At 45.7% G+C, this 12,495-nt stretch overlaps 1 protein-coding gene across 5 annotated transcripts in view; it reads left to right on the top strand.

Annotated features, from left to right (window-relative positions):
- FAM193A (family with sequence similarity 193 member A) overlaps nucleotides 1-12,495 on the top strand; it is a 165,930-nt gene that overhangs the window by 124,869 nt on the left and 28,566 nt on the right. For all 5 annotated transcript variants that reach the window (XM_025438338.2, XM_025438336.2, XM_049108570.1 and 2 more), the window contains 4 exons: nucleotides 65-316; nucleotides 8,560-8,758; nucleotides 9,753-10,025; nucleotides 11,423-11,702. In XM_025438338.2, coding sequence (XP_025294123.2) covers nucleotides 65-316; nucleotides 8,560-8,758; nucleotides 9,753-10,025; nucleotides 11,423-11,702 — 1,004 coding nt within the window. The remainder of the gene's footprint in view (nucleotides 1-64; nucleotides 317-8,559; nucleotides 8,759-9,752; nucleotides 10,026-11,422; nucleotides 11,703-12,495) is intronic.

Here is a 12,495-nt window from a genome sequence, read left to right as displayed (position 1 = left end):
ATTTAATTCACTCCATTCTTTGTTTTACTAAATAACCAAGTACTTTTTTTTTCTTTCCTTTTAGGCCGAACAAGCTCCAAACACTTGTGAATGTCATGTTTGTAAACAAGAAGCTTCTGGACTGACTGCATCAGCAATGACTGCAGGAGCCCTTCCCCCTGGCCATCAGTTCATGAGCCCAGAGAAGCCCACACACCCTGCTCTGCATCTTTACCCCCACATCCATGGACACGTGCCCCTGCACGCCGTCCCACACCTGCCCCGCCCTCTCATCCACCCCACCTTGTATACAGCGCCCCCCTTCACACACAGTAAGGTAAGTCAGGGCAGAGAGGGCCTGGAAGCTCACCTGTCACTAAGATCTTATCAGAAGTGCATTTTTAAACAAACAAAAATCCACAAATTGGCAATTTGTATAGGCCATGTCTACTCTTGATAGGAAGGTCTGCAAGAGATTACTGTAATCCCTTAAGCTTTCAGAATTTTGAACCTTCACAGTTGTAAAAACAATTACAAAAGTGGTGGCTTACTCCTTCAGAATTAAGTAGAGCGTAAAGAGTTTTCCAGATGACGTTGGTGTAATAGGTTGTACTTGGGGGAACACCAGACACAGACGACTCTTCTGCCTACCCAGACAACAGCTTAGTTATTTCCTCATGGCCTCCTGAGGCCTGGTTTTTTCCTTAATGCTACTTGGGTAAAATACTGTGATTACAGCATGGGTCCTCTGACATTGGTTGGGCTCTATAGTGTCTGAAATGAACATGCTCCCTAAACACGAAAATGAAGGACATAACGAAATGCACAGGCTCAAAGGAGGAATCCTAAGTGTCATGCAAGACGAAGTTGCAGTGCCATGCTGGCCTCCCAGACCAGCTGTGCTCGGTGCCTGTGCAGAAAAGGAGTGAGCATGTAGAGAGATGTGCTTTTTATGTATTTATTCTCAGAGAACCCCATGCTTATATTAGTAGCTTTGACTTTGCAATGAAATTTTTACTTTAGTTTTATTCTTTGCACCACAGATAATTTTGTGTCCCTAGCCGTTTTGAACTTAGCTTTATTGGCTCTTATAAATTCTGATTTTTGGTTTCCTTTTTATCAGTTATTCTGGGTCAGAGTTAGTTTTAATCAATCAAAAATAAAATTTCCCCCAAACCCTAGATTTATTATTTAAAATAGTGATTCTCAACTGAGAGAAGGGAGGAGGACATGGGATAGAAGAGGCTTTTTCAGACCCAGGGACATTTGCTGTGAAGTAGAGTGTTGTTTGTTTGCTGAGGAGAGGGGTACAGGTAGGAGAGTTAATAACCACTGATTTACAGTATAATAGAATCAGTTTGTCATGCTCTGTTGCAATAAGTACTTGGTAACTGCCCATATTTATGCTTAAATTTTGTTAGATTGAACTTCGCTCAGTTTGGACATTTAATGATCACTTTTTTGATAGAGTGATTTGAAATAGCATTTTCAGGTGTATATTCAAAGCCAGAAAAAAAAAAAAAAGCCAGGCTGTTTCCGTGGTTGGCCCAATCTCTCTGGGTGACTGTATGAGGTGGGGAGGCTCTCTGTTCTGTCTTACCTGAATACAACTGCTTCCTAGTCCTTGGGAACCAACCCTAGGAAAGAGTAGAGAATGGTCTGTTGTAATGTCTTGCTGGTAGTAAAAACTATTCAAGAATCAGTCCCTAAAAATCTTAAAGAAAAGTAGGAAATTGATTATTCTTAAAGGCTGTTGGGATACTCCAGTTAAAAGCTGATTTTTACCCCTAACTTTTGGCCTTTTCCCAGGGCATTTTAGGTAGTCCAGAGAAGGGTAAAAGAGAAGAAAAGCATTTTGAGAAAGTGTTATCTGTATATAGAATCTATTTAATACCTTATAAACTTTAGTAGATAGATGTGGAGGATTCATGGGTAGAAAAGCAATGCAGAAGATAAGCTAGTAAGGTTTATTTGGGAAAATGAGTTGCATTTGGCAAAATACTTCATTTGTATCTGGTATAAAAATGCTTGTTTCTTCAGACAAGCTTGCAGTGTCACTATGTCTTCCAAAATTAGTTTGTGTTATTTAAGTTAGTTTGACTTGGTTGACTACTGTGAATACCTGCATACCTAACTCATGATGGGCTCACAACCCCATAGGAGCTGGTAGAAGCCCCTTCTGGAGAACGCACAAACTTGTCTTTAGTTACCTCAGAGACGGCTTGTTCAATGGGGTGCCCCCTGTGTGGCTGGGTGTGAGCTCGGCTGCTTCCATGTTTGTGTTCTCTAGGCTTTCAGGGATTTTTGCTCTGGTAAGGTGATGTTTGTCACCTTTAGGACTTTATGTCATTGTAGTTGTAATAGTTGTAACTTTTAATTCATACTCTGGCTGTTGTAGGTAAATATTTAGTACCTAAAATGCTTGGGATGCGTAATATAGAAAATTTATTTTTTTTGGACTTAGAATAATGATGACTTTCTGTTTTCAAATGTCTTTGTACCAGTAATACATTTCATTTATATGTTGAGATAAAAGTTATTTGAAAGTTAAAAGTAGTTGCAAGAAAAAAATACATTAATGAAATTCTAGACAAAAATTAAAACTATATGGCAAGGAATTTTATTTACAGATATTTGGGGATTTCCCAGCTGTCTTTTGTTACTGATTTCTATTTCAATTTCACTGTGGTCTGAGAGCAGACATTGTGTGACTTTTTATTCTTTTGGATGTGTTAAAGTGTGCTTGTGGCTCAGAATGTGGTCTCTCCTGGTGCATGCTCCAAGTGATCTTGAGAATGCACGTATTCTGCTGTTTTTGGATGAAGTAGACTGTCCACGTCCATCATGTGCCATTGACCAATGGTGCCGTTGTTGAGTTCCGCAATGTCCTTCCTGACCTATGGCTAGATCTGCCTGCACCTGATAGAGGGGTGTTGGAGTCTCCAAACTCCACAGCAGATTCTCCTCCTCTGCCTGCAGTCCTGTCAGTTTTTGTCTCATGTTGTTTGTTGTTTGGCACCATGTTGGTTAGTGCTTACATATTTAGAACTGTTATGTGTTTTTGGCAGAATGACCCTTTTATCATTATGGGATGCCTTTCATCATCCCTGATGATCTTCCTTGCTCTGAGGTCTGACTTGTGTGATATTAAGACAGCTGCTCCAGCTTTTCATTAGCACTAGTGTGGTATCTCTTTCTCCATCTCTTTACTTTTAACTGAAAGGAGTCTTTATACTCCCAGTATGTTTCTTGTAGACACATCTAGGTGGGGCTTGTTTTTTAATATACTCTGATAATGTTTGTCTTTCCATTTATATCTTTAGACTAGCCACATTTAAAGTGATTTTTTATGTGTTTGGGTTAATAGTAACCCTTGTTCTGTTTTCTCTTCATTACCAGAGGCTTTCTTTTTCTGCCTTCTCCACTTTTAATTAGGCATTTTCTGGTTCAATTTTCTCTCCTCTCTTTAGCATATTGGTTATACTTTAAAAATATCTTTCAGCAGTTGTATTAGAATATACATTTTAACTAATCTGAGTCCCCCTTCAGATAACACTGTTCTATTTCATGTTAGCGTAGGTACCTTTTCCCAGAGAGTTCCTGATCCCTCCCTCCCTCCCTTCTTCTTCCCTCCCTCCTGTCCCTTGTGACATTGCCATTGTTCTCTGTTGGCAATAAGTTCCCTCAGTGTTTATTTGTCTAAGGAGGTCTTTGTTTCTCCTTTACCTTTGAAGGATAATTTTGCTGGGTGCAGAATTCTAGATTGGTGGGTGTTTTCTTTCAGTGTTTTAAACAAGTTTTACTCCACTCTTATCTTGCTTACATGGTTTCTGACCAGATATCCTCTGATTCTCCTCTGTTCTAGAGGTACAGGGCCCTCCCCCACCTCTCTCCCTCCCTTTTCCCCCTTTCCCTCTCTCCTTTGCCCCCTTCCATTTCCCAAGGCTACTTTCAAGGTTGTTGTTTTGTTTTGTTTTGTTTTGTTTTTGTCTTTGGCTCCCTGCAGTTTGAATATGAACTGCCTAGGTGTAGATTTGGGAGTGTTTTTTCCATTTGGAGTTCTGAGCTTCCTGGATCTGTGGTTCATTGTCATTAATCTTGGAAAGTTCTCAGCCAATATTCCTTTTCTTTTCTCTTTCTTCTCCTTCTGGTATTCCAATTCCTGTTAGATCTTTTGAAATTGTCCCGTACATCTTGGATGTTTTGTTCTCTTTTGTGTTGTTGATGGTGGTTTTTTAGTTCTGGTGTTTTTTTTAATTCTCATTTCTCTTTGCATTTCAGTTTAAGAAGTTTCTGTTGACATATCTTGATACACATGTGTTTTTCCCATCCACTGATGATCAGTTCATCAGAAGCATTCTTTGTTTCTCCCGAGGTGTTTTTATCTCTAGCTTTCTTTATTCTTTGAGATTCCATCTCACTGTCTCACTGCTCACGTTACCTGTTAGTTCTTGCCTATTGTGTGCTTTTTTTAAAAATATTTTATTTCATTTGTGAGAGAGAGCAGGGGAGGAGTGGAGGGACAGGGAGAGACAATCCCAAGCAGCCTCCCTCACTGAGTGTGGAGCGTGGATTCCACAATCCTGAGATCATGACCTGAGCCAAAACCAGGAGTTGGACGCTTAAGCATTGTGTGCTTTTTCAGTTGGAGCCCTCACCATATTTATTATTTCAAGTTCCTGTCTGTGATGGTGAGCCCTGTTATGTTCAGGCCCCTAGTCTGCCATGATGCCGTCTGATCGGGGCCAGCCTGCCCGCCCTGCTCTGTGTCCTGAACCTGTCTTCTTGCCTCTCACCCTTTGGCCTCCCTGAGAGCCCCTTTTGCATCAGCCTTCCAGTTAAACAACTCTCTGATGGTCTCTCTCACATGCTGCTGAAGTTTGACTTTTTAATTCCAGCTGTGATTCTTATCTGTAAGCTTTAATTAATTTATTTTTAATTTATATTAGCAACTCTTTGTATTCTCTTGTTCCTTCATCATGTTTTCTTTTATCTTTTCTTAAACATTTTACACATAATTCTCTGTTTGAAACCTTGAGGATCTGAATTTGGTTTTTTTGTTGCTCCTGTGGATGTGTTGTTTCTGTAGGTGTACAGTAACTTTTAACGAGGTTATGTTTTTGTTCAACTTACTCTGTGAGAACTGCAAGGCACTAAGTAGGGCTGAGGTACCAGTGCTGACTCACCTGGGATCCTAGGGCTCCACCTGACCATCACCAGCTCTCCTGCCTCCCGTGGGGATCATGGATCTGCCCCCATCACCCCATCACTGTGACTATGGTGCATGTGCCTTCAGGGCAGTCATCCCTCCCCCACACCTCCACCTGGCTCTGTTTTCCTCACCATGTTCAAATAGGTTCTGGGATGGATGTGGTGCCGTGCAAATACAGGCCAGGAGACCTACATAAACTCAGGTGTTTAGAAGGCATCTGTTAATGTATGTTTGTCCGAGCTCTCATTTAAAGCAAAGATTTTATTTTCCTGTGAATCACTTTTGTCTCAAAGTGGAGAACCATTCAAAACTTCTATTTGTGCACAGTGAAATAAATCTGTTCTAATTCAACAGCATTGTCCACATGTTGAGAGACTAATTCTATGCCTGAATTATTGGTGTGCTTGTGGAGGCATGGCCCAAAATTGGTCTAGTTGACAGAGGCCTATATTTTTCTCAAGGATACTCACACCTGTTGAGTAGCCGTTTTGTGGGAAAGCATTGCTATAAACACAGGTTGTTACAGACCCCCCAGTTCCCCTGGTCTCTGCAACTGGACCTCATGTTAGTAAATGGGAAGTGTGTGAATCGAATTTAACTTATGCTTTCAGTGTTTCAGCTTTAGAATTGTGTTCCCTTGTCCCTCTAAGCTAAATCTTTTCAGCCTTTATTGAACATCCAGTATGTGCCAGGCCTGTGCTACATGCTAGCAAAGTACAAACCAGGGAATCTTCATCCCTGCCTTTAGGGATCTCTCAGTCTAATCAAATTAAGACCTCAAAATTCCATGGTGTACCTTAGCAGAAATTGTAGCTGCAGAGTAGGAAAGCCTCACTGAAGGGAAGAGGGCTTCTGACTGAGCCTGTCAGGTAGTTTTGCAGAGGAGGTGATGCTGGATGGGGTTTTGAAGGGTAAGCATAAGCTCTCTGGATACATTCAGGTGGCAGGTTCAGGCTCTTAGCCAGGCCCCCTCCAGGGAGAAGGCAAGTTATCTGGCAGCCATGAGTTGGGAAGGCCTCAGAAAGTAGTGAGGGGAGCTTCAGAGCTCACCTGGGCTTCTGCTGTGCAGTGGCCAGTGAGACCCAGCTGCTTCTCCACATGCTGCTGTGGTGCAGCCTGAGGAGCCAGCTGGTTTCTACCTGCCACGTGTCTCTGCACCTTAGCAGAAGGTGTGCAAGACTGAGAAACCTCCTTCTGCTTAGTTGTCTTCACATCTATTCCGTCTCAGCAAAGCAACTCTTAGTTTATCACTATTTTGTGGAAAACGATATCTGTAGAAATAACAGTTTTTTTTTATTTCTTCACTCTTTGCCCTGCCAGAACCACCATATTAGACTCCTGCCATGATCGTGAGCATCCAGACCTGTTTCTTCTCATTTCATACCCCATGTGTCCATACCATTCTCACCCTCCACTTCCCTGAGCCCGTTCAGGCCAGCAGGTGTGCTGAGCTACCCAAGTGGAGTGACCCTGACTTCCTCTCTGTACCCAGGATGGGCAGCACAGCCTGGGGTGCAGCAGGGTGGTTCTCTGTGTAGGAACCAGCCGTACAGGTGGGGATATCCCACCTCATCCCTCACTGCGCTGCACACTTACACCCACTGTCCAGTTAAATTCTCACCACAAACCCTGGAGGTAGGTATTCCCAAATAAAAGATGAGAAAACTAAAGCACAAAAAGATTGAGTCATTTGCCTGAGTCACACTGCTAGTAGAGGGAGAGCCGGCATCCAAAGCCATCAGGCCATGCATCCTCTCAGGCCGTGCGTCCCAAAGGCTGAGGACAGGTTGCTGTTCACAGCCACACCTCCCAGGGACTGTGATCTTGGGCTGCTGCTCTGATAGTCACAGTGATTGTCCTGATGGCCCCAGAACCCCTCCTCTCCACTGCCTCTACCTCCTCATCTCTCAGACCCCAACTGATGGCTTCCTGTGGTACCCTCTCCCCTTTGGGCAGAGGCATCTCTGATTTGGTCCCTGCAGCCTATCTGACTGTGGTGCCGTTGTCAATGAATGGGGACTGTGCCTGTGCTATCCTCCCTTACCTCCCACCTTCTGCCCCAACCAGGCTTTTAGGGTTCTGCCCAACCATCACCTGCTCGGGAATCCTCCCAAAACCCTCCCACTTGACTTTACAATGGCCAGGGCCCAGTTTTATCTCCCAAAGGATGAGACTCCCAGGTGTTGCCAGTGCCAGACCTGTAGCTTCTCTGGGTGGGGCCTGTAGCACTGGGTCCTCCTGGGGAGGGGAACTGTGGGACCAGAAGGCTACCAGTCAGTCTCAAATTATAACTGTGGGAAGTGCTAAGAGAAAATTGTGGATTTTTAGGTGTGTTAAATGGGAAAGCCCACCTTGGTCTTGGGTGCTGGGTGGTGAGGTGATAACTTCTGAGGTGTTTGGGCTGAGGCTGAAGGAGGACAGTACATAGCGAGCTTGTGAGCTGAGGTTAGGATGTTCTGGAAGCTGGAGGCAGCACAAGGAAAGGTCAAGGTCAAGAAGGAGCTTGGATTTGAGGACCAAGGGAAGGCCTTTGTGTCCAGGCGCTTGGGGAACACCAGGGACAGGGATAGGCCAGGCCATATGGAAGATTTTTTATTTTATTTTAAGAGCAGTGGGAAGACATTGGTGCATCCTGAGCAAGGGAGGGACTCATTCTTACTGACCTTCACAAAAGCTCACCTTGGTGGCTGTGAGGGAAGGGACTGGAAGGAGGCTGGGTGTGAGCCATGGGGGCTGTCTGCGCAGGTGGTAGAGGCCGTGGCTGGGGGTGTGGCACAAGGATGCACAGGGGTGTGCAGGGGAGCAGCCCACGGCTGGTCACTCGATATGTGGGTGGACTCTTCAGACCACAGTCTGCCATGGTAGGGCTGCGGGGCTGCTTCCAGGCTCAAATAAAATCTGTAGTTCTTTAGACATGCTATGCCCTGGGCCCAGGTGTGAGAGAACAGTTGAGGAGCTTTATTTACCATTTGTTGTTAAGTGATTCTAGAGTTGACTTTTTAGCGGTGATCCTTAGAATGTCAGATGAGACTAATAAGCCCTGGGAGCAAGCACCTCGTATGCTAGTGAGCCCCATGTAGACTGTGCCAAGGGACAGGCACTATAAGTTGCTAAGTTGTCTCAAGTCAGTTTGGTAGATTCCCTGAAACATAGTTACTTTTAAAGTCTACTCCTGGTTCATATGTGACTGATCGGATGTAGTGTGACAGCCAGGCAAGTCTGTGCTCTATGAGACTCATGCAGCCCGGGAGGCCCTCCCACCGCAAGCACAGACTCCTAGGGTTCTCAGTCATGGTCTGTCTGTGGTTTAACTACATAGGTAAGCAGAATATGAATTTTGAAATGTGATTAGAACTTTTTTTTTGTAGGCTTTACCGCCAGCACCTGTTCAGAATCACACAAATAAGCATCAGGTATTCAATGCATCTCTTCAAGACCATATTTATCCAAGCTGTTTTGGGAATACTCCAGAGTGGAATAGTTCTAAATTTATAAGTCTTTGGGGATCAGAAGTGATGAATGATAAGAACTGGAATCCTGGCACTTTCTTGCCAGATACAATTTCTGGTAAGGAACTTGTTAAAACTTTCTTAAAGGTTTAAAATGACCTGAGCTGGGTGGATTGCTGTCTCTGTTGCCGCGGTCCCCCAGTAGAAGCCCCGGGCTAGCTAGGCCCCTGCCTCCGCTGCTCCTGGGTGGCCCCTGGGCCTCGTCCCGCTGCCCCAGCCACCCACGTCTGCCACCAGCCATATTCCCCTGTACGGACAGAGCAGAGCAAGGCGCTGGCACCCTGTGGCTGTTTTCAGCAGCAGGCTCTCCAAGGCCCTGCACGTAGTGGATATCCCATGCCTTGGTGCTGCCAAGCCTCTTCTCTCTAGGCCTTGATGTTGGGCCTGTGGTCCTCGAACAGCAGCAACAGCCACTCAGCCCAGTGTACAGGGGTCTTGCAGCAGTGCCACCATCCACCTCAATGCTGTGACTTGTGTCACAATGTGTTCCTCTTCTGGTGCTGTATCAACCCTACATGGGATCTGTGCCCTCTAACAAGCTCCTTCCTCCCAGCTCTTGGCTGCCGAGGTACAGCTGTTACTTTAGTCGTAGGGAAAGGTGCACCTGAAGAGGGGCTGGTTGCAGCCTTATCTCTTACATGGTTAGAGCCCCTGGTGGCCCCACGCCCAGCCCCTGCATATGCTCAGAAAAGCAGGCTACACCTGACATCTGTGCTTGGAAAAGGTTTCTAGCTTTGTGACCTTGGGCAAGTTGCTTAGCCTCTCTGAGCCTCAGCTTCTCTATCTGTAGGATGGGATTAATAGTACCAAGCTCAGAAAGTAGCTTTAAGACATTAAATAAAAGAACTTTGGGAAAGCACCTAGCACGGGATTGGCACATAGTAGGTGCTCAATACATTTTTTTTCTTGGATAAAAACTAGTTGACTGATATCCTCCCAGTGAAGTCCCAGCTTCGATAGCAGCCCCGGTGTTAGGAGTTCAGTCCGCAGACATCCCTTAGGTTTTAGCGACATACTTCTAGAAGCCTTACTTCTACTATTCTTCTCTGAAGGGAGTGACATACTAGGACCAACTCTCTCAGAAACAAGACCCGAAGCCCTTCCAACGCCATCCAGCGGTGAAACACCTATGGTTTCAGAGAGCAAGGAGAAAAAAAACGCTGCAAAAAAGAAATGCTTGTATAATTTCCAAGATGCTTTTATGGAAGCGAACAAAGTTGTGATGGCCACGTCATCAGCCACCTCCTCTGTGTCCTGCACAGCCACTACGGTGCAGTCTAGCAACAGCCAGTTCAAAGTGTCGTCCAAGAGGCCTCCTTCCATAGGTAAGACCTGCGGCTTCCTCCTCACCATCTCTGTAATCACCTTATCCTCAGTGTGGCCAAAGGCCTGGGTGTAGTAATCAACTCTGGAAAATGCTCGTACACAGGCAGCATGTCCTTTGGAAGTCAGATTTGAGTTTTACTACCCCATGAACATCCTCTGGCTTTTGCCGCGCTGTCTTGCCTTTCTTCTTGGTACCTGTTGCTTTGTGAGAAGAAAAGGTCACTGCTTTCTGAGCACATGGAGGAATTTTGAGTCCTCTGAAAGCAGAAGCTTGGTGGAGAGTGAGCTGATGGGGTTCCTGGCCAGCCTGTGACACAGCCCCTGCTGCCACTGGGATCTGTGGCATACAGGAGGTGTGGCTCCATGCGCTAGTGTGAGCACAAGGAGTGGCGATCTGGAAACATGTTGAAAGCACATGGGAGCTGGCTCAGAGAGCCCTCACTAGCGAAAGTTAGGACAGTTGGAGCATCAGAAAGAATAATAGGATGGATGATAGCATACATGGTCAAGAATCCCCTGGGTGTTCAGAAAAGAGGTGGGTAGGGAAACTCTTTTTGACAAATGCTGCTGCTGTTTGATAGACATAACAGACAGGGAAGGCCACTGTGCAGCTTGTGTGACCATGAGTCTAGGTGAGCATCCCCAGTGGTTATTAAGAACAGTGGATATCTGTTTGGGGAATGTAGCATCCTCAGTGTCTGACAGTAGTGCCCACAGGTGACTGGCAGATCACGAAGGGAAGATAAAGTGCCTTTTCACTGGAGGAATGTGGCAGATTACCCCCTGCACACCGATCAGATGTGACCTCACGGGCATGGAACAGACTCACATTAGTGGCTTCTCATGCAATCACAGGGGAAGGATCCAACATAGCCTTTGCAGGAGTCATGCCCCAAACATCTTTGGTAACTCTGACATGATACCATAAGCCCAGACTGGTGGGCAACTGTCCTCAATTCAGACAATGTCAGTGTTACTGAAGGAAAAAAGTTTAGAAGAGGCTAGGTTGGGGAAAAGCTGCAAAGACCGTGTGGGGGAGACAGGAGATAGGATGGGGTAGTACATGGGATGAGCATGTCATGGGGACCGTACACGTCTCGGATGTGGTTACACAGTGAAGTGTCACGTTCCCTGGGGTTTGTGCTGAGGTGTTTAGGATGCATGCAGCCTCCAGGTATTAAGCCAAAAAATTGAGTGTACATGAGAAATAAAGTAAATGTGACAAAATGTTAAGTAGTCATGAGTCCAGATGAGCGTATGGAAATTCTTTGTACTGTTCCTTCGAAGTTTCTGTAACTTTGAACATCTTCACATGAAGAGGTAGAGGAAGCTTTAGTGAAGAGACACTAATCCAGCTCAGCCGTCCTCGGTGACCCTTCTGCGTCTCCGAATGCAGGTGAGGTGTTCCATGGCGTCAAGGAGGACCACAGACACGCGGTGCCGGCCGCCCCAAGGAACAGTCCTACGGGCTTGGCACCGCTTCCCGCCCTCGCCCCTGCTGCGCTCGCCCCAGCCTCTTCGCCTCACCTAGCAAGTCTTGCGGCCCCGTCCTTTCCCAACACTGCAGCCACATCCCCCGGGTTTGTGGATACACGAAAGAGCTTCTGTCCTGCTCCAGGAGCCCCCCCACCCCCCACCACCGATGGCTCCATCAGCGCTCCACCCAGCGTTTGCAGGTGAGCCCGGGTCCTGCTGGTGCCAGAATCGAGGAGCCACACTGGCCTGTGTGTTGCAGAAGGGCTATCAGAGCTCTGCTCCCAGACACATGCAGCTGAACAAGGCAGGGAAAGACGCTGGGAAGGGGCATGCCTAGTGGAGGCCAGGGTCCCAGGAGGATGCTAGTCTTGCCTCTAGTCCTCAAAGGTGGAGCCACCATGGATCAGGTACACAGATCACCACCTAGCCACCGGCAGCAAGAGGGGAAGGGGCTGGGCATTTTTTAAGTTGTATTTGTTACACATTGAGTGAAGAACACTAGAAATATTCAACAGCTTGCTTTATTTTTGTTTGTTTTTATTTTTTTAACTCAGTTAATTAACATAATGTATTACTGGTTTCAGAGATAGAGGTCAGTGATTCATCAGTCTATATTACACCTAGTACTCCTGACATCATGTGCCCTCCTTCATGCCCATCACCCAGTTACCCCGTCCCGCCATCCCTTCCCCTCCAGCGACCCTCAGTTTGTTTCCTGTGATTAAGAGTCTCTTATGGTTTGTCTTCATCTCTGATACCGTCTTGTTTTATTTTTTCCTCCCTTCCTCTATGATCCTGTTTTGTTTCTTAAATTCCAGATATGAGTGAAATCATATGATAATTGTCTTTCTCTTATGGACTTATTTCACTGAGCATAGTACCCTCTAGTTCCATCCACATTGTTGCAAATGGCCAGATGTCTCCCTTTCCCTCCCCTCCCCTTTTCTTTCTTTTTTATGATGGCCAAGTAATATTCCATTATATATATATATG

This window comes from Canis lupus, chromosome 3, assembly GCF_003254725.2.
Source record: "Canis lupus dingo isolate Sandy chromosome 3, ASM325472v2, whole genome shotgun sequence".
NCBI lineage: Eukaryota > Metazoa > Chordata > Mammalia > Carnivora > Canidae > Canis > Canis lupus.
This window is presented reverse-complemented; position numbering and strand designations above follow the sequence as displayed.